The sequence below is a fragment of the Scleropages formosus genome, chromosome 4 (genome assembly GCF_900964775.1).
Source record: "Scleropages formosus chromosome 4, fSclFor1.1, whole genome shotgun sequence".
Taxonomy (NCBI): domain Eukaryota; kingdom Metazoa; phylum Chordata; class Actinopteri; order Osteoglossiformes; family Osteoglossidae; genus Scleropages; species Scleropages formosus.
The window spans coordinates 19,223,103-19,245,224 of record NC_041809.1 but is presented as its reverse complement, the minus strand read 5'-3'; the positions used below and the strand labels follow the sequence as shown (position 1 = coordinate 19,245,224).

Here is a 22,122-nt window from a genome sequence, read left to right as displayed (position 1 = left end):
AAAGATAATTGCAGCTTTGGTGATTTTCAAAGGAATATAACATTTCCCACCATTTTACAGATGACATTTGTTACACTCTTATCATTTACAGTTTCAAACAGGGAAATGATTCAGCATAATGACTCAAGCACAACAAAAAGCCCTGGGATGCTAAATTATGGGTGGAAAATCATTAGTCAGTAATGAAATTAATTTGTAACCCAGAAATCACAAGTTAAAACCACAAGCTCAACATCAGAAAATTTATTTTTTCCACTATAGGTCATATGTTTTATGAAATTCACGGCATCTTGCCTGAACATTGGCCAGGAGGGTCCATATAAAAAACCGGAACACATGTTCTTGTAAATTAGCCACTCTTTTCTATCTATGTGGGTCTTGTTATATCTATAGAGACCCTCAGATATGGGCTGCTCTTCTTTTACTTCTCTATAGCGCCAAAGGGCTGTGCTGGTTAGGTACTGCTGACAAATGTCTGAAAAAATCTGTTTGTTCCTTCATACAGCTGCTGTTGTGTTTTTTTTCCCTCACAAAGGCTGGACAAAAGATAAAATGGACCTGTCTACATAGAAGCTTGAAAATATGAGCCTAGTCAAGCTATAATTTATTTATTTCAGAAGATGTGATAGACTGACATTGTGTGCTACTACACCCTTGCTATATATTTCATTTTTTAATTAATGCAGATACTTGATATATTGTGCATTTTGATAAATGCATGCTTGCCATTTTTTCATTTGTAGTGTTTTGCCAAGTATTATAAAACCTGAAAACAAATGGATAAGAACACACTTATTGTGCAAAATAAATGTACAGCTTTTCTGTGTTCATGAATACTGTCCCTCATTACCTCCAATATCATGAATAAATAAGACATTATAAAATAGTAAAATGGAACACTGTAGACTTCAGAAGTGAGTGCCGGTTGTTTAGTCTCACCCACCCCATTAAACTATTGCTTGTCTCAGTTGTATTGCGTTCTGTTTTGAACTAATGGTTGCACAATAAGATCTCTGGTTACTACTTGGACTAAGAGGTCAATTGCAGTGCAAGCACTGACGATGGTATCCGCATCCAAATTAGTTTAAAACAAGCAAACACCTCCAAAACCGTACTGTTGTTTCCAAATCATACTATCATTAACACTCAGGGTAACCTTTGCTTTATTTTATTTGTGCTCCAAATGGAAATAGGAAATCAAAATGAGAATGAAAGAAGATTTTAGTTTACAATGGCAAAATTAATTTTTTGACCCTTAATTGTTTTTCACTAAATACCTTCCAAGGTATTAACTCAACCAGTACATTGGCAGGACTGTTTTTCTTGTGTGGTGTACTCTATATATAAAACATGAAACATCAGTGTTATAAATATACTTGCTTGATACCCTTATCTTTGGTCTTCGCCAGATAAAGTCTCACATTGAGATTCCCCCACCAGCACATGTCCCCAGCCTGTGGCCAAGGGATGATTGCCTGTCTTCATTTTCTCTTTTTTTCAGACACAGAAAGCTGCGTGTTGATGCCAGGAGTGGCGTGACAGTACATTACAGTACAGTTTACTGGTTCACTTCTATACAGTCTTCACAGTGAGAATGCACTTCAAAACCCTCACAAAGCCACTCCTATCAAAGGCAGTACTGAAAAAATACCTTGACTTTAATGTTGCCCACTATCATTTGTGGGTAGCTGGTAGCACAGTGGTTAGTGTTATTGCCTTTGGATTGATGGTTACAGGTTTGAGACCCAGCTGTAGCACCCTTGAGCAGGTACTTATCTTAAATTGCCCAGCTGTATAAATGGGTAAACAATTTTAAGCTTATAATTATAACCTTAACATTGTAAATCACTTGGAGAAAAGCATTTGTGAAATGAGTAAATGTAATTATGTATAATACATAATATGAGTATTTTCTCTTTACTTTTAGTTTTTTAATAATGTTAGGTGACAGAAAACTTATTTAGCCTAACTTCAGCTTCAGTTCTCCTTCCAGATGATTTTTTACTATGGTTATTCTTAGTTATTGAAGTAAAACTCAATGAATACTCAAGTTAGTGGAAAAACTAAAGAGGTTCAAATACTTGTCACAAAAAACACCCGAGCACATGACTTAATTAGCTAGTTTTGCTAATACTAGGCTGCCCATTTGTACAGCAAAAGAATCACCTGTGTTTTTACATTTTTTATCAAGTTGGCCAGTTCTGAACAGGGTTGCCAACCGTCCCATATACGGAATATTAAAACCATACGGAACGTGGTTTGTCCTGTATTTAAACCTTTCACACCCAGAGACATTTAAAAGTATTTATTACATATATTTATTGCATACATAAACTTCGCAGTTTGCATAAAAGTGTTAAAAGATTAGGAAAACAAATCGCAAAAATGGATGTGAAACAGACAGAGCTGTGTTGCGTGTGTGAGTCCGACTGTCATTGGGCGTTGATACGTTACTCAATCACTCGCCTCATGCAGAACTGGACTGCTCTCGACTCCTTTTTGGTAAGTCTTACCAGAAGTGAGAAGTACTCATAGAAAAAATAAGGAAGATCTAAGGAGAAGGAAAGAGAAGGGACTTTTTTTGTCTGCATTTTAACCAGTCAGAATATTGCACTTTTGTTTGTGCTGTTCATAAAAAATTGTGAAATGCAGTCTACTTTCAATGAGTTGCTGTGCTTAAAGATAAGTCAAGCTTATCAAAGCATCATGTGCTTTTCATTAATGCATTTTTTTTTCTTGAATTTGTGTCTGTTCATTAAAGTTAAAAAAAAAAAAAATCACTCAAAAGGACTGTCAGTCTGTTCCTCATCAGCTGTGTAACAAGTGTTACACATGGCCTAGGCAGACGCTATAGTGATATGTGTGTAATGGTAATGGTGTGTGAGACTTTAGCATGACATTCAAATTAATTTATTTTTTACAACTGAAATGTATGTCAGTGAGCTAAAAGCAAATTAAAATGTGTCTCAGATTCATTTCAGCATTTCATTCAGTCAAGCAGAGACTTCTTTTGTACACATTACCTACAAAGAAATTCCGAGTGTGCCTACTGTCCCTTTTCTTCCTAATAAAGAACCCAAAAGTGTCCCTTGTTTTCTTCTGCATGGGTTGGCAACCCTACTGAACACTGCTAACGTTGTGCATTCAGTATACTGGACAGTACACTATCTACTATGTTCACAAGCGAACAGCAGAGAAGACACGCAGCAACTCAACTGCGTTGTTTGCTAGCGTTTGCCTTTTTGCCTCAGAAAAGTGAACCATTTTGAACCATACTGTCATGGCGCCCAGATCAGGAGCGTAATAACTGATGAGGTCCTGGGCGGCACTAGAACATTAACAATAACATTCCAAGTAGTTCTACTGTTTATAAATACGGCAAATAAGCCTTAATGGACTTTACGAGGACAAGTCCAGACCGGCCGCCCCTTTACCCAGAAGGGCTGGAGTTATTACAGTAGCGTGACTACGCACAACGTAGCTACAGAGGCCGTTTTTAAAAACGCTTCTGAGCGACATAACATCAAGGTTTTATTTCAGCCCCGAACAGACAATCTCTGCAAACTTTCTCCGTGACTAATAGTATTGTCATCGCTTCATCTCTGGTTTTGTTAAAAACAATATGGCTGTTAAAAGACTGATAAAAAAAAATAGTTAATCGGCTAAAAATTAGCAGCTCTTTAGACTTATAGATATTCTTAATTAATGTCTTATCTCTGCGACAGGATTAACGCACAATTAATACTGACGTGGAAATTTTATAATTAAGTTCTCGTGGCGAAGCTCGTGTATAAATGATAGAAGACGGATTTTGTCATCGCAAATCTGTCATGCAGTTAAAACTGTTTCTAATGTTTACTCCACGCGTGAAGTCAAATTTATATTCTGTGTTGCATGTTTTGTTTCCGAAATTAAGGAGGAGAAAGGTGAGACTGATAAATTAGGACTAAGAAGAAAGTAGCAGAAACGAGTGTTTTCTCTTTTTTTTGTTGATTCATAGGAGACAAACAAACCACTGAGAAAAATTAGAAGATTATAGATGTAAAGAGAAAGCGAGGTTCTTGCTTCTGTCAGATATACTGTATTTCCTCTCTTGGTTCTCCGTGTCCTCCTCCACTGACCTCGCTGAAAAACCAGGCTCAAACGTAAAAACTCGAGCGACCGGGACAGGAATGTCAAACATGCTTCAAGGCAGCGAAAAAGTCATGTGAAATGTTTTATTGAACCATGAAAGTCATTTTTTCCCTCTCTCGTCTCTGTCCCTCTAACTCACTTCTGAGCACGGGGTGGAGGAGAGAAGCTGAGCTGTAACTACAGTATTTCACATTTTCACGGATAATTGGATGTGGCCGTGAACACCGCTCCACAGGATCAGTCACTACTTGGCTCTTGAACCCATTCGTAAGCGCTTCGTATCAAAATAAAATCAAATAAGATACGTTTTCACTGGGGCAAAACATATGAAAAAATAAATAAATAATACACTTAAATTTTAAAAGTGTATGATATGGGACTATATTACAGAGGACTAACAGTCGCGCGTGTGTGTGTGTGTGTGTGTAACAACAGACCTCTAACTTAACAGGATCTACTTTAGCAGGTCACCATGACTTGATTTTTTAAGGTGTATATTTACGTGCCTCCATTTCTTTGTTCTTTTAAAATCAATTTTATGCCCACTCCAGTAGATCTATTATACAGCGCTTTCGATCGATCTTCCATGTAGTCCATTATTTAAAGGGGCCATTGTATTCTACTGTATTATGCATGAGGCATTTTTAAAAGCAAAAAAAGAGGGGAAAAAAAAAACTGATTTACATCTAAATCGAAGTCTCAAAATGCCAACCGCAAGACAAACTGGAAAACGTACAACCAACGAGCGTAAAACGTAATTCCGTGAAACAATGACTGCCGGTGAAGTGATAAGTGACATGCAGGAACTGCCGTGTGATGGAGGTGTGTGTGTGCGTGTGTGTGCGGGGAGCTGCAGCGGACTCCGCTCCTTCACGGGTACTACCAGCACTGAGGCCGTGGCGCCGCACTGAGCCTGTGCACAGATACACAAAACAAAGTATATATATATATATATATATATATATATATATTAATGTTGGGCCGCTTCCAACATGTAATCGTATTTGCAGTTGTAGTCGCTTGTGTTTTACACAAGTGTAACTGCAATTGTGTGGTCGATATACGTTATTTGAACTTATTCATTCGTATGTATGTTAACTTTTCTCCAAAACAACAAACAAATAATAGTTTACAAAATATATATTCGTTAACCGGCAAACAGCTTTGCGATTATTAAAAAAATACCACTAGAGAAAAGAGATATCGGCTATAAACAGCACAAAAATATAACACGCGCTGTTCTAAAGCAAAACGACACGACTATTATACAAAAAAAGCGTCAGTAGCAACACTCCGCATGAAGTTGCATTGCAATCGTTACAACACAGTAATTGCTAAATAATTCAACTAATAATCTCAGTGCAGCCATGATTTAAAAGTAACAGTAAATTTAGCCCATGAGATACCTGAATATTGTAGCGTCCCCCCAAGACACACACAACTATGTACACACATGAACACTAACATCAACTATTTACACGACGCTGCTAGGTATAACTCCCCTCAGCGCCGTTACATTATCTAAGATTTATAATAGTCATGGCTGGAGATGTAGATGTTACAGCTATAAAAAATAAATTTCATGTATGGTGAAGCTGGAAAAATTAAAAAGGCCGTTGACATCATGCAGACGAACAGTTTAATGATGATAAAACAGCTATATTTCCCATTTATTGTCTTGTGAAAACAACAATAGCGCGAAACAAGGGCATAACAACTTGTCAGTTTCTGGGAGGTCTGTAAATTTTGAGCAATACAACTCAGTTGGGTTAAACACAAATTTTGGTGGGCACTTGCTTTAACATTCCCTGCCCCCAACCCTCTTCATCCCCCACCCAACCCCCCGTAACGCAAATGGCGCGAATACACAAGAGTTCAACCTCCATCAAATTTCCATAAAAGCGATGCTCGCGGTTGTCATGGAAACCGGATACAGCGGCTCGCCGTCATTCTGTGTCCGAGTCCCAAGTCTCGAGCCGTTGTCGTGGAAACGCGGTACAACAGCTCCCGCCCCCAACCCCCGCCCCCCCTCCTCCCCCAGTCTCTCGGTGCGCGCAGCGGGCCGGTCCTCCCCATCCCCTCCGTCCTAAAACGCCGTTATTTTGCGCATGTACAGGCAGACGGAGCGCTCGGCTCATAGTCATTCACTCCAAGATGGCGATGCCGCGGCTGTCTCGGCTCCTGGTCCTCTTCTACACACACAGTAAGTGCATGTGCAGTAGCAGTTCTTCTCGCGCACTGTGTGTGTCTTTCTCGTCCTTAGGTCCGTGGCGGCTCATTGTCTCTGTTTCGTCCGCGCGGTCGCGGTTTTTGCAGTTTCATGGCTCTCGGTTGGGTCTACTCTGCTGGTACCGTGGTACGGTCTTGGTTCGCTCAGTCAGCTAATCCCTCCGAATGTTATTCACAATAGGTTTTCACCGGATCCACAACTGATAGAAAGATGAATCTTACATGACATGTTTGTTTATTCATTTCGCCTGTGTTGTTTTGTGGTGTTCAGTCACAGTGTGTAAGCATCCCCCTCCTCGGACTGAGTCGGACTAGCTAGCTCGCTTTACTTGCTGATACCTAACCTAGTCTCTCCGCATTTTGTCTCAAACTTAGGCTGCAATGTATATCACATCTTTTCTTTCTTCACAAAACTCTGCGAGAAAGTGGACCGATCGTTTGTGTTCGCCGCCGACGTGCGCACTCGTGTTAGAAGTGCGCGGAACTCCTCGTTTGCGGTCGCTCCTTTTGTGTGTAGGAGAGAGAGCGGCGAAAGTTTGTGCTCCTCCGAGTGGTTCGTTTGCTCGTCGCGCAGCGCGGTGGCCGATCCGGCGCGCTCTACGAACATCGAGAAACGTCGGCCGGACACGCGGCCGGAGAAGCGGCGCTGGGACGGGGCGGTGCATAAAAACATAACGGTTTTCACCCTCATCTCAGTTTATCGAGACCGGCGAGACTGTGGACGCGCCCTGTTCGCAGCGCTCACGCGGAACTTTCTCGCGCTCCTCTTCGCGTGTCTTTATTCATTCATTGATTTGGTTACTTTCGGTGATTGATCGGCTTCTTCCGGTGATATTGATTTCATCTTTTCTAGCGTAGATTTAGGAAACTAAATCACAGTTCTAGAGATTTCTACATTTGTCTACATGACATGTTCAGTCATGAAAATTAAATACTGTCGTTTTCAGAACTGAATTAGGTAAATTGCCGAACAGATCCCATAAGCTTACGGGGAATATTATTATTATTTTACATGTAAACAAACGACTTAAAAAAAGCTGAGGATTTCCAATATACATCAGACGCGATTCATGAAGATGAATCCACTATTTTCTGAAAGTATAAATCCCGTTTTATGAAGAATACTGAAAAGTATACAGAGAATGTACACAGAGTTTGCCATAAAAATGCCAAAGTAAGGGGGGGGGGGGGGGGGGGGCACATCTCAACTCTCTGAATGTATTTCCGTGTTTCGCGCTGCGCTTCATGGCGCTGCGCTCCGCGCTCCGAGTGCGCGCTCGAGGCTCGGGCTCCGCGGAAGCGCAAAGACACCGCAGGAGATAAAGGCGATATAAAAAGGGATCCCAGGGACTCAGAGATACATCCAGTGACATGACATATCTAGTTATTACACGCTAAGAGAAATAATCATATTCATGATTTACTTCACTCTTTTTGGTATTGTAAATATTAAGTTATTTTTATTCTATTTAAAAACAGCTAAGTAGTTCTAATCTGAAATGCAAAAATAGGTTCATTTCAAAATACCTTTGGTATTGTCAAGTAAAACGTTTTCTCGTTCTGAAGGCAGTGACAGTAATAAGCAGAGTTTGAGAACTGATTGACCATAAATTGTGGTAGAGAAAGATAACAGGAAAGTTTTTTAATAGATGTTTGACAAACGGAGTGTTACATCACGATCACCCCAGCAAAAGCAGTTAAACACATCCTAGCTGGCACTTGGTTTGGTTTCTGACATTTTTATGAACAAGGCATAATGAAGAAGAGTGTATTGTTTATTTATTTAGTTACCATATGTCTTTGTGACTTCAGAGCTTAGAGATTGTCCTTTACAGAGATTTTCATTTATCCTTCATTGTATTCTTATGTATTCTGGATAAGTACCTTGATCATGGAGGCTAAGTTGTGGTGTTATTTTTAGGCTTATGGTTAATTTTTTTGTGTGACAGTCAGGTGAGAACTTGTCTGTCTACTCATCCTAGTTTGCTTTTTACATTAGATGTGTGTGAAGTCATATGGAAAGCACAGAACCACTGATGTGCCTGACAAGAGCAGCCGCTGTGAGACAAAACACTATTCCAGAGTTATTTTTATCTGGGTTTCATCACAGCCCTTTCAAGTATTAAGGACACACAATTCTCAGAAATTATGATATAGTTATACAGGGGTGCGGTGGCGCAGTGGGTTGGACTGCGGTCCTGTTCTCTAGTGGGTCTGGGGTTCAAGTCCTGCTTGGGGTGCCTTGCGACAGACTGGCGTCCTGTCCTGGGTGTGTCCCCTCCCCCTCCGGCCTTACGCCCTGTGTTACTGGGTAGGCTCCGGTTCCCCGTGACCCCGTATGGGACGAGCGGTTCTGAAAGTGTGTGTGTGTGTGTATGATATAGTTTCAAATCCCAGATACTAGATTGTTAAAAAACCAGTCTCTCTTTACCTTTTTGTCTGTATGTATCCAACTGGAAGGACAAAACTGATTTACTGACAGAGCCTCTCTGCTGTCTCCAGCCAAAACTTTGGGATGCCAAGATATTTTGGAGCTGGATGATACACGCCGTGGAACAAATTAAGCCTTGGTGTGGAGATTACTCTAGAAAGCTTCTGTAGAGATGTCTGTCCAAGTAAGGATGTTGGAGAATGTGCAGGGCTGAGTCTTTGTACACCCGCCTTCCAGCTCTCCTTCACTCCTTCAGAAGGCTGACAAGACTGTTAAACTGACGAAATGGCCTTTAAACACATAGCAGCGTGACAAGAGGCATTTATGCTTCTATTTACGAGTGAAAAAAGCGGGAACTTAGCAAAAAGATGTTTGTTCTGATAATTTGTGTGAAAGACATTGATTTTCTAAATTTATATCCAAACAGATAAAATCACAGGTGCCCGTTTAGGCTTCCGACATCGTCTTTCGGCGCTTTCTTGCGGCACTGCACGTCGTTCCATGTCGTTCCCCATGAAAGCTTTTTGGAAATATGTAAAGGGCAAGAGGGCTGCAGGTGTGAGAAGAAGGGCTCTGAGAGGAACAAGCACTTCACAAGGAAACTGGGTCTCCTGGGAACTGGAGAACAGCTGCTTTACAATAAGAAATGTTTGCTTAAGCAGTGATACAGAAATACTTTGGGTAACCTAACTGGGGGGGCAATTTCTTGAGACTATTAAGTCTGACATAGTCATCACTGGTATATCTGCACATGCTGTAGGTGTCAGAAAATGATAAGGATGAAGCAAAAATAAAGCAGAAGCTTCGAGGATGTATCTGCGTTTCCTTATCAGCAAACACGGGGACAGGATGCTTTTACGGGAAGTGAATTGTGTGGCCTCTGCGGAGCATTTCGATGTTTAGTGCGGCTTACAGTAGCGGGGGCACTTCCTCACGCTAGCTTTAGGGGAAAGTAGTGAGAGCTTCCCATAACCTCTCCCTTGTACCCCCAGCACACACAGCATGTGAGCAAATGCTTGGGGTCAGCACCGCAAAGGCACGCTAGACTCTCTTGGCAGTCCGCTAGAAGAAGGACGGCATTCTCCCCTCTGCTTAGTAAATGTTAGAGAAAAATGTAAGCTTCACTTTGACGGTGATTCGCCACATTTGTTTCTTTAACTGTTGTCCGAAAGCCATTGTTTGGCCATTCCGTTGCGATCAGATCTCCTCACTTTGTTTTGGTTCCAGGTAAGAGGCCGACAGTCTTGTAGAATGTACTGTTCTCGTACGATAAGTGTCAGACTCAGGAAGGACGCGAGAAGCTGCTCGCTGTGGTTTGTGAAAGAAGATGTAATTGAATCAAGACCTCCGTTTTGGTGATCCACCGGGACTGCACGCCCTTCTCTGCGTATGACGAAACTTGCTGAGGCGTTGAGCAACCCACAGCAAGTGCCTGCGATCGCATAATGTAATTTCTGGAAACAGCCGCGCAGATACGAGTCGAAGTGACCGGAGTGGTTTCCATCCTCATGAGTGGACCAGAATATCTATGTGCGGAATGTCGGCCTAGCCTGCTGCTAACAAGCCCACCGCCGACTACCAGCTGGCCGACTGGGCTCGGATCAGACCAGTATGTAATTTCCAAAAATATAACTGTACAAACCCTATTCAGCCAGTTTTTGTTTGAAAAAAGTGGGAGGTAATCCTGTAGAAAACAGAGAAGTTATTAAGAAATCAGAATAACCATCTGTTCAACTGATAAGAGTTATAGGAGAATCCCGATTGTGCTGTGCTTTCATAAGACAGAATGTATCTAAATTCTTTAGAAGCCCAAAGTTCAGCTGTCCTGCCTTTATTTGTTATTTTTTTCCTAGGCAAACTGAACAGCAGATGACAGGGAGGGTGGAAGGCAAGCGAAAGACAGAAACAGTCGTCTCCCTGGAATGGCAAACATGCACATTCTCTGAATGTCAATAAGTCTGCCATATGTAAGATGGGCAATGATCAAAATAGTGTCTGACCATCGTGCTTAAAATACTGGCAAAAACTGCAGCTGTGGCTTCTTCAAAAGGGATAAACATTTGTTGGGATTATAATAATTTCTACAGGATAAAACCAGGAATATTTTAGTGCTGGATGGCAGTTATTTTAGCATGCTTACAATTTGAGATGAAAATTTATTAATAGATTCTTCTGTTAAAACTGCTTGGTTGGTTGCCAGGGGAAATTGGTTGTTTATTTTGTCACAAAATTATTTAACGTTTACTCAGTGTCTGGACCTCGATCTTTGAAAATGTTGTTTTATCGTCCGATCAGTTTAGAGGCTGTTTATTTGTCAGTTTCCCGTTTGGGATCTGTTTCCCTTGGCACACCAATGAGAGCAATAGGTTGAGTTCAAGTCCCTTCCGAATGTATCTGGTACGTGGAAGGATGTTTAGACTGTGCTGATAGGTTTAGAAGAACAGACATTTTAACCAATTACTGGCATTTTATTAGGGTGGAGAGAAAATTAGAAATTAGAAAATGTTGTTTTAGAGCACTACTATGTGGTCTTTTTCTAGACAATTATCTGAAAAAAATGATATACATGTACATTCATACACACATGTACATCTATATACTTTATACTGTATCTTGCTGCTATTTTAATGCTATATATACATTACATTTATATGTATAATATATATTTATACACCCGTATATATAAGCAAAAAGCATTAATATCATTTCATATCAGGTGATGACATATAGACTGTCAAGAAACTATTGAAGTAACACCATAATCCATAATGACTTGACAAGGGTGACTGATGTTAAAACATTTTTGGTTTAGCTGAAAAGATTTATTTTAAATTTACATTAAATGTGTTAATTTCATTATCCAAGCTTGGTTGTGTCATTTTGAGATGAGATGCTGCATTTTCTGATATTGATTACCAGCAATGGGTGGATGATGTGAATGCTGATATATCTGACCGTTTTCTCTCTAGAGCTTCTTGACGTGTTTTTTTAGCTTTGCTATGTGCACTTGAGCAACACTGACACTGATACAAACTAAAAGTCTGCTGATATATCTGTGTGTATGTGAGGCACGAAAGCTGGCTGTGGTACGAGCCAAGGACACGGGCTGCGGATTCTTGAGGTGGACGCGAAAAACAGTTGGTTGTCATCCAAAGTGAGTCGTATTGAAGGCTCGGGGGATGAAAAATGGAGGCTGTTGTTGCTCAAGATTTCGTAGCTCTTTGGGCTGATGCCACAGCTGTGACATTGAGCCCATGAGAATATGAGCTCTTTGGGGTAAAAAGAAGCTGAAGACAGCCATAACTCTGACAGTCCTTGCATCTATCACACAGTCCATCGGGGGTTCTTAACTCTCAGAATCGTGCCACTTCTCACGCTTAGTGTTTTTTGTCTTTTTTTTTAAATGCTCACACACTGAGGTGGAAACCCCTGTTTTTGCCGTGCACAACTGTGACAACTGTTTGGGACTCTGTAAAGACAGTTTATATGAACGTAAAAGTCCGTCATCAGGTTCTTGCCTTCAAATCCCGCGAAGTGGGATTTCGTGCATATGACAGCAATTTGTTTTTTTTTTTTTTTTAAATAAAACCTTGTCAACAGGATGACATTGTCTCGCACTTCACCTGATATCTCTGTTTTGCAGGCACTGTTAACTAAAGTTTGTCCGTTTCAGACTTCAAGTTCATTAAGTTCAAGTTTTATTGACTTTCAGACATTAACCCTTGATCTGCTGGATCTCTTCACTGGGATAATCCAGGCATTCAGTGGCACCTCTGTAAACAGTGAAGGGGGACTACAATGACCAACCCTGTGGTTCTTATAAACCCCGTTCATGAAACGGTCTTCTCTGACTGTGCTTTCAGTAATGACAGCATACTGAATATATAAGAGTGGGACACGGCAATGACAAATGACGGGTGCCGTCGTGACACGATCTACCCCCCGGGGTAGAACCGCTGTCTCTGACGGTGTGCGTTCTGCCATCAGCATCAGATTTTCAGCGTAGACATAGCTGACTGGTCAGACAGGGATCGGGCATATTGAGAGCAGACCATCTGGTAATCCCCAGTTCAGATAACATAAACCGCGATGATTCCTGCAAGCATGAGGAGTGGCTGGAAATGGTCAAAAAGCAGCACAATGTGACACATTTTGGGAGTTCAGTGGGATTTGAAATGTGGCCGAGTATTTGCCTGATTAAAAGCATATTGAAATGCATATGGTTGGAGTCCTTAACTGAACAGTGAGGCCTTTTCTGCTAATAACTGCAAGAACTGAAGGTGATCAACAGGGAAAAAAAACATCTTATATTGTCACTTACTATATAGTGACAATATTCATTTTGTTATATGGTCAATGCTGGCACTGTCGTGTAAAAAATTCTTGGGTGTGTGAAAAGGGCTGAAAATATGCAGCATAGCATACCCACATTTTTTGGGGGCAGCTGGCACTGTAGTAGTTATAACTGATGTCCTTGCATTTGAAGGTTGCCAGTTTGAATCTCACTGCTATAGTACACATGACTGAAGTAAAATTGCTCCAGTGAAATTATCCAGCTCTGTAAATGGGTAAATCATTGTGAGTAGCTTAATTTTGCAAGTCGCTTTAGAAAAAAGCATCATCTAAATGAGCAAATGAATGAATTGGTGTGTTTTGGTCTCACATCAGTTTCATGAGGTATATTGAGGTATATGGCAGTCTCAGCAAGGTTACCTTATAGTGCTTCACATGACACACTGAAGCACTGAATGTATAGCAGATATTGTGTAATCCACTGGTACGTTGTAATGCGTGTGGCAGCAAAGCAATCTTTCGAAATAAATGAGTGCTTCACATTTGTGCTGGGATGCGCTTGATTGCTAGAAGTTTGCAGTGCTGCATGGGGTAAAAGTAGTGTAACTGGCAGTAAGTTGAAGTGAACTCTTGGCGACCACTCGTATGGTTTTCACAGCGGGGGGTGGGGGGTGGAGGGGGTACTGGGCGTCCCGTTAAATGCTGCCACTTGGGAGCGAGGGGGAGAAATAACGTTTCAAATGCAGAAACGTGAAAGTGTGGCGTGATGTTCCAGTAGCTGCGTTTTGGGGAGGCTCGAATCCGTAGCCGCGGCACTCTGTCCCGAGAGGCGGGTGACACCTCTGGATCAGGCCGTGACATGTCCGGGTTGCGATTTAAGTTTGCTCAGCATGCCAGGGGATGGGGTAATTTTAGTAGCAGGGCCTGGTACACACGAGGTGTTATCTGCACACTGCATAAGAAAGAGCCGTTGGCGGTTCGAGAGAAAAGCGTGAGGAGAGAGGGACTGCAATTTAGGCCGGGGCGGAGGGAAGGAGAGCTAGTGGAGACGGGGCGATTTGACCGGGGAAACGACTGCAAAAGGGTCTTCGAGACACAGACTTAAACACAGCTCCTGCGTCATAACTGTCAAAAACCTGTTTGGCTTTCCCCCATAACTGAGATATGATTGTTGCTACGTGTCCTCATTAGAATTTCTACGATCGTTCTCTTTGATTAAAATATAGCGAATTGACACCATTGTGACTGCTGTCTTATCGAGTTTCCTTCGCGGCAGACAACATTATAGCGTATTTTCCACCCGGGCCATCTGTTTACACTGCGCTTGCTATCGGAGCTAACAGAATGACCTTATAAGGTGCTTCATAGACCTTTATAATGTGTTCTTTGGGAAAATGTTTGGCGACAGTTGTATTGGAAAACATTCATCCAACCTTGAAAGATTTTCCAGTGCGTAAATGCGGCCCTCGGGCTAAGAACTGAAAAAAAAATAATTGCGATACTGTTATTTTACCACGCAAATTCTAATCTGCTAACAAACCCTTCAGTAAGGAGGACATAAAGTATGAGTTTAGTGACAGAACTTTGTCTCTGACCAGATGGATTCCCCAGTGTACAGTGTGTGTGTCAACATCTGATAAGAGGTATCATTTTTTTCCTGACAAGATTGCGGCAGAGAAATTAGATGACGAAGAACTGTTTAAACACCAGCATTCCTTCTGGGATGGAAATGCAGCCACACCCGGGTTTGTGGGAATTGAAGCAGCAGGAAAGACTCAGAGAGGACGGAGAGAAGAAGGACGAGCTTTCCTGGGCCATTCGCCGTAGGTGCCCGGGCACACACGCAGTCGTAGCGTCTGCAATAAGACTGACGCAGATTAACGTCGTCCCATTAGAACGCATTTAATCCCCCCAGCAGAAGCAGCAACAATGCACTGAATTGGGGATTACGATAGACTGTGATAGACAGTGACATGCCTCTCCCGTCCCCTTTCCGTTTAAAGAGGTTCTCAGAACGCAGTGATTGCTCTCCATCACTGCCAACACATTCTTCTCAGTTTGCAAGCCTCATTTCGAAATAATTATGGGTTCTTGTTAATTTTTTCCCCTAACCACGAAAGTGCATGTGCAAAAGATGCATAGAGACACTGATTTAACTCCTAGTTACGCAGAAGCATTCTGCGTTGTGCTGTGTGTCATGTCTTCAGTAATAAAAAATTTGATCGTGAAGGCTGTGCATGTTGATTTTTAGCCCAGCCTTTAAGTGTTGGTTTTTAATGAAGATTTAGAGTGCTTAAATAGTGGAATTATGATACGGTTTTGTCAGTTTGCAATTTACAATTCTATGTGTTCCACCTATACCAAGTACGATCATGTGTTCCGGATTGCTTTGGGTCGAACTTAGCAGCCTTATGTCAACAGTGCCCTATAGGAAGATTGAACTTACTGACGAAAATTTCAGAAAGGCCCAAAAAATGATGGCTCCGGTTAATGTATACAGCTCGACGAAGCAGATCTGTAGAGCATTAACTACAAACAGGGAATGTGGATCGTCAGCGCTTGGGTGTAGTGGAAGACGTCTGCAGCTCCTTCATCTGAGTGTGCAGCACCTTGAAATTGTTTTAAAATCTGCAGAGCAACGGAGGTAGCCCTCGAGTCACAAAGAATGAACAGATGTGCATGGCATGAAATATTGAAAAACAAAACATGCAGCCAGACACAATTCAGATGGCAAATAATTTATAAGGTAAGCTAAATAAAAGCAGTTAAAAATCTCAAGAACAAAGCCTTTCAGCCAGGACCGGTGGTGTTTGTGGGGTCAGTGCGGATTTGTGAGCATTAGAGCTCAGGAAAACTCCTGAGAAGTTTTTTTTTTTTTTTTTTTCCACCCGAGGGTGCCTAGAAATGTGTTTACGCAACCTGATTCTGGTTTAAACAGGAACGATGACCTCACAGTTTTTCATATTCATAGTACCTTCACTTGGAATTCTTGTCAGTCCGAAAGCAAACATGCAGTAGAGCCGGATGCCCGGCTCGTAATTCCTCACTAAGGAACCATCCATCCAGAAGCGGCCGACCACGCGCTTTTATTTCATATCGCGAACACGCGATACCGTCCCCTCTGCGTCTCCGAACAGGATCCCAGCGGCTGGGCTGGATGATTGCCGCTCTTCGGTACCATGATCAGACAAAGGTTCAGAGCCCTTCTTTGCCCCTCTCATATGCAGGTCACCGCGGGCCCCAGACGTCTGGAGAGGTATGTAGGTTAAAGCATTGGTTCTCACTCAGATTGTCATTTCCCCAGAGCGGTCCCATTTACAGCGATAAGATGGGCATCATGCAATCAGCAGGAGACACTGAGCGCTGTGGCACTTATCCAGGGTGGGGTTAATTGCTAGCCGCTATTAACTGCGTGGATTCCAGTGGAATCCAGAGAAACAACCTTACTGTATACGGTAAAGGGATGCTTTTAATGGGCTGCTGCCTAATTATTGTATCAGAGCAATTTCATCTGCCATGTTTAATTATAGTCCTGCCAGTAAAGGATGTCTTATATTTTCCTTGGCTTTTCTGATTTTCCTTGTTTCAGAGATTGGTATCTGTACTGACTTTGGGTCCAAACATTTTCCAGGTTTTGTGATGTAGAAGGCACTGAAGTACAGCAGCATTGATAGCACATATTGTTTCCATGCATCTGGTAAATCAACAGTGGGAATTAAGAAGCAGAACAGGTTTCATTGTGCTCTATGTCCTCCCTCCGTCACCCACAAACATTTGTCCTGAGGGGGGTTACAGCCTTACCCACCAACACAGGGTGTAAGGCAGAAGGGGACACACCCATGACAGGATGCCAGTCCGTCGCAAGGTACCCAAAGCAGGACTTGAACCCCAGACCTACCACACAGCAAGCACTAGCTGAACCCGCCATACCACCAAACTACTGCAACCCCCTGTCCTCTATGTCCTCTTCTTCTTAATTAAGCTCCAGATGTGTGTTTCTTCTTTTGGGATTCAGTCTCAACATAGAAATATGAATTGTATGTTTAATCTGTAAACTCAATCCTTTTAGTCCCCTTTATGAGAAGAAAATTTGATATTCATGATGGCAGCAGTATGGAATTGGAATGGTAACTGTTTTAGCGGGAACTTATGGTAAATTGCATTCCTTGTTTCCCGTTGATGTGCAGGAAAATGCAGAATGGCAAGGAGGAAGACCAGAATTTATGTTTCCTTTAGAAAGAGCTGAGATATTAACAAGGCGTATCCCTCATGTCTGATGCCAGGAGATACAGAATGTTAACAATGTCAGCAGTTGCCTCCTATTCCTGCAGCACAAGTGTTTTTCTGCGAGTTCCTATTGTCTTCAAGTGAGCAGGTTGCCCACTTGACATGCCTCCTTTTCCACCACAAGGCTTGGGCTTGGTGGCACGGGTCAAGAAAGGCCACCACCACAATCGGCACCGAGCACTCATCGCTTTCGGAATGTGCCGGAAGGGGCCTGCTATTTGCTGCCCTGGAGGGAGGCTTTGTTCAAAGCAGGTGACTGTGGAATTCTCCCACGGAGAGTGGTTTGTGGTGGTACTATCCCCCTCAGATGCTGTCTCCTTGTGCCCACCTGTCGCTGCAGCGACATTCCCAGCCTGTCTGTCCAGGCATCCAGTGCAAACTATTCGAATGCGAAGTACGCCTGCGTCCACATTTGTGATTATCAGGCGCTGTTCTGAGCCTTAGTGCCTTCTTGGCTTGCTCATCAAGGTGTTGTCCACTTGGAACTTCCACACTTTTTTGGTAAAAGCGTTTTGCTTTTGTCGTCTTCGATGACAAATCTACAAAGAAAGAAGAATACATATGTCTTTTATCACACTGGAACAAAGTACAGTTTACAGTTTTTTTTTACCCATGTTTATTCATTTGGCAGAGGCTTTTCTCCAAAGTGACGTGCAACTCAGAGTAAACAAAAGTACATGGAGCAGATGGAGAGATACAGATGCAGACACATGGCTCCTGCAGTCAGCTAGTGCAATACCATTGTTATTACCAATATGCATTACACAAATAGCTGTATATAGAATTGATAAGGGTTAGACTTTACAGCAGACAAGTAATCAATGTTTATGAAGCAGGTAGTGAATCAGTAAAAAGTGGGTCCGAGGGAGATGTGTTTTGAGACTCTTCTTGAGTGTTGAGAGGGATTCGGCAATTGTAGAGAGAGCTCATTCCACCACAGTGGAGCCAGAACTGTGAACCTTTGTGCTTTTAATTTTGTAACTAATTCAAGGACTTCCACACAGCTAGAGATGAACGAATATAGCAGTCTGTTTGGGGGATAGCGAGCAATCAAGTCCTGGAGCTATCGGAGAAGGTCCATTGATGGTCTTGTATTTCGTAAAAAGGCACTTAAACTTGATAGAACATGCTACAGGAAGCCAATGAAGAGAGATGAGGAGGGGAGACACATGGTTATGCTGCTCAAGTTATAAAGTTAACATCATATCCAGAACATTGAGTATTAGCCATAGTTTTGGGCTGCATTAAAAGGAAAATATCTCTACTGGGATATAGTTTATTGTCAACATCTTGCTGGGTTTACTGCTGATGTCAAGTGAACAATAGCAGAAGAGACTAGGAAGCTGTTCTGCTAATTTAGCGTGTTCTTTATCTCAGTTTGTCTCCTTTTAAACTAATGGTAAAGTGCCGAGTTGAGCGATTGCCCATGGAATTTCCCTAAGCCTTCCGCTGTCAAATCAGGGGACCTTCAGTCACAGATAACCCACAGAGCACTGCGTACAGATAATAAACGGTGAAAGTTGCTGGGCTTGTGGTATTTCCAGCCTGCTAAAGCCACCGCTTTCTCCTGCTGGGGAGGCCAGTGACAGCGTGGGGATGAGGTCCCCTGCCTTACAACCCCTGTGACCCGTCGACCGTTTGGGGCAGACACACTTTCACATTCTTCTGGTGTCTTCAAAAAATATCGTGCCAACTGTTCTGCTCTCCATCAAGGCCAAGCCTTAGACTTCTATACTCTTGGACTGGCAGAGTTTAGAGTTTAGTTTAAGAATTTATATTCAATACTACTGTATTTATACAATATTAATGTATTGCTACAGGTGAAACCTCCGCAGCAGTGCAATTTCTGGAAGCTTCTGTAAACTCTTCTGCTCCTCTGCTGGAATATGTTGTTTGTGTATGTAAATATATAAAGGCATACCGCCCAAATAAATTCTCTAAAATCCCTCTTTGATATTATGTGCACATTCATGCTTTGTCTTGGCTTGTATGCAGCACAGACATTACAATTAAAATTATTTCTAGTTGTCTGTTTTCTGTTAATAAGCAGGTTCTTGGTCAATATACTGAGTTAAAAATTACAATGAACTTGTGCACAGAGCTGAATAAAAATTTTGCCATTGCACTCATGCTCTGTGCTGCTCTGTGTTCGTAGTCTTCCGTTTTCACAATGAGCAGGAAACACGAGCACCCTGTTGCATTGAAGTAGGCCAATTATTACAACTGTATAAATAATTTAATGGACTTGCATATGGCATTTACATCCTTCAGACAAATAACGCATTTTATATGCAAACATTTGTTGTGGAATGAGGTCATGTATCCAGTGTATCTGCTGTCCACGCACTTGACTCTGTAGCTGTTGTTGGGGTTCTGTTAAGGCTCTAGACTGGGTAAGCCGTTTGGAAAATGGATGCGTAGACAGGTATTCAGTTTATACCACTTGGTGTAGCTCATGTGTATAGCAACATTTGCTGCTTTGAATATTTTTAGTGAAATAACATTTGCAGTAGAAGCAATGGCGGCTGTCCACAGGTGAGTGAGCTCACAGTAGTCCCATTGTTCTTCTGGACCAGCTTGAGGAGCAACCTCCAATGTAGTGGACTGGGTATCGGGAAGCAGGTTCCACTGATTCACTGACCCAGTATTTTTAATTTGCTCTGTACAAAATGGCATTTGTTCACAAAGTGTAAACAAAAAAAAATTAATGAGGGGATCGGGGGGATTCACACACCAAACACAATGGAAGTGTCATGTTTTGTGCCGGGGCTGCTGGTCAAGGCTCGATATGATCTGGTTGACCAGATATGGTCATATGTATCAGATATGATCTTCTGCTGACTGGTCGAGGCTCTTTCCAAAGCAATGTTCTGAACTTCTGGCAGCAATATCCTGCTTGTGAGGAGGATATGGAATATGGCATGTATACGTGGCACAAACTCGGCTGGTTTCTGGCATGATTGGTCTACTAGTAAGGAGGGGGATTAAATACTGTGCCCAAGGCCTGTCTTCTGCAACCAGCAAACCAGGATAAATGGCCTGGAAAATGGATGGATACAAAGACAAGCTTGGATCAGAAAGCACTTGTCTCGTGTCACATTTACTTTCCACTTACTCATTTAGGTGACACTGTTCTTTAAAGTGACTTGCAATATTTAATTACCTACAATTATTCACCCTTTGCAGGGGGTGCGGTGGCGCAGTGGGTTGGACCGCAGTCCTGCTCTTCGGTGGGTCTGGGGTTCAAGTCCCGCTTGGGGTGCCTTGCGGCAGACTGGCGTCCTGTCCTGGGTGTGTCCCCTTCCCCCTCCGGCCTTACGCCCTGTGTTGCTGGGTAGGCTCCGGTTCCCCGTGTGCGGCGGACTGGCGTCCCGTCCTGGGTGTGTCCCCTTCCCCTTACGCCCTGTGTTGCCGGGTTAGGCTCCGGTTCCCCGTGACCCCGTCTGGGACAAGCGGTTCTGAAAACGTATGTGTATGTGTATTCACCCTTTTTGTATGGGTACTATAGCAAGAGATGGGATTTTAACCCACAACCTTCAAGCCCAAAAGCAGAAGCTCTAACTAGTTTGCCAGCCTGCTCTGCAGGGGTTTTGGAGTCCCTCTGTGTCTGAAACAGTCTGCCCCTGTTTGGTGATCAGTCATCCCCTCATCCTTCCACATCATCAGACCCCTCTGATGCCCCTTCTTACTCAGCGCTTTTCATTGTGAAGCACTCTTTGGAGTAGGAAGTGGGTGTAGGATTAAAGCCTTCCCCCACCATTGACATCAGCTGTCCCCCCATCGCAATTTGGCTCTGCCGTTGTCCTTTTAGGCTGGCTTTGCCTCACAGGGGTCTGTGACACCCACAGTGTTTTTGACAATGACCCCCCCCCCCCCCGACCATGGCCACGTCAGCATTATTGCGGGTGTAGATTGGGTGCATGGGAGTGCTGAAAGGTCGTGTTGTAAAGCCACCATTGTTGTATGCTGTCACATTCATCTGCTCCCCATACAAACACACTGTAGCTCAGTGGCTACAATAAAGTTAGATAACATTTAAGGTCACAGCTGCAGGCTTCTGGTCAATTTCAGAAACCTCAGATGATACGTTTGCATTTAGCTGACACTTTTGTCCAAAGCAACTAACGCTTTTAAACTACATACGGTGACTTACCCATTCATACTTGTTTTTTTCTTGAGTGGAGCAATTCAGGGTAAGTATCAGCTGTAACCACTATGTCAGCTGGTGCTCCGTAATAAAGTAGCTCACGCTGTCAGCGGGAGCACCTCGCTCACCACAATGGAGAGACATAAACTGAAACAGAGCACTCTTGAAAATCGGTAACACCTGCAAAGGGCCTTCCTTTACCATTGACCGTCGCTCCCCCTAGGAAAGATGCTCACAGAAACAATGTTCCTAATTGGGATTAAGGCTGAGGTCAGTTTACTCGGATGTCTGCTTGAGCATTTTCAGTTCGCCGTGCTCGAGCCATCTGCGCATTGCACAGCATGAAGCTAATTCTGGCACCAGGCACAACACAGTTTACAGATTTTCCAGGAAGCCTTCTTTTTTCACTGTTAAAAAGGCAAATGCGGAGTGGAGCTAAGTCAGACTGTAGGTCTCCTAAGACTATCAACAGAAAAAGTGCTAGGATATGCTGCGTCTAAATTACATTAAGGTGCATTACCTGCCTGGTCTTGACCGACTGCTTTATTTCATTTGACAGGGGGAGCGAGCAACATCTGTTTTCTTGAGGCCAGCAGGTTGA

The 22,122-nt window shown here is 42.7% G+C and overlaps 1 protein-coding gene across 1 annotated transcript in view; it reads left to right on the top strand.

Annotated features, from left to right (window-relative positions):
* The first annotated feature begins 6,198 nt into the window (after positions 1–6,198).
* The window catches only part of jam3b (junctional adhesion molecule 3b), a 33,865-nt gene continuing 17,941 nt past the window's right edge, over positions 6,199–22,122 (top strand). The window contains exon 1 of the mRNA XM_018755431.2: positions 6,199–6,337. Coding sequence (XP_018610947.1) covers positions 6,289–6,337 — 49 coding nt within the window. The 5' untranslated portion in view covers positions 6,199–6,288. The remainder of the gene's footprint in view (positions 6,338–22,122) is intronic.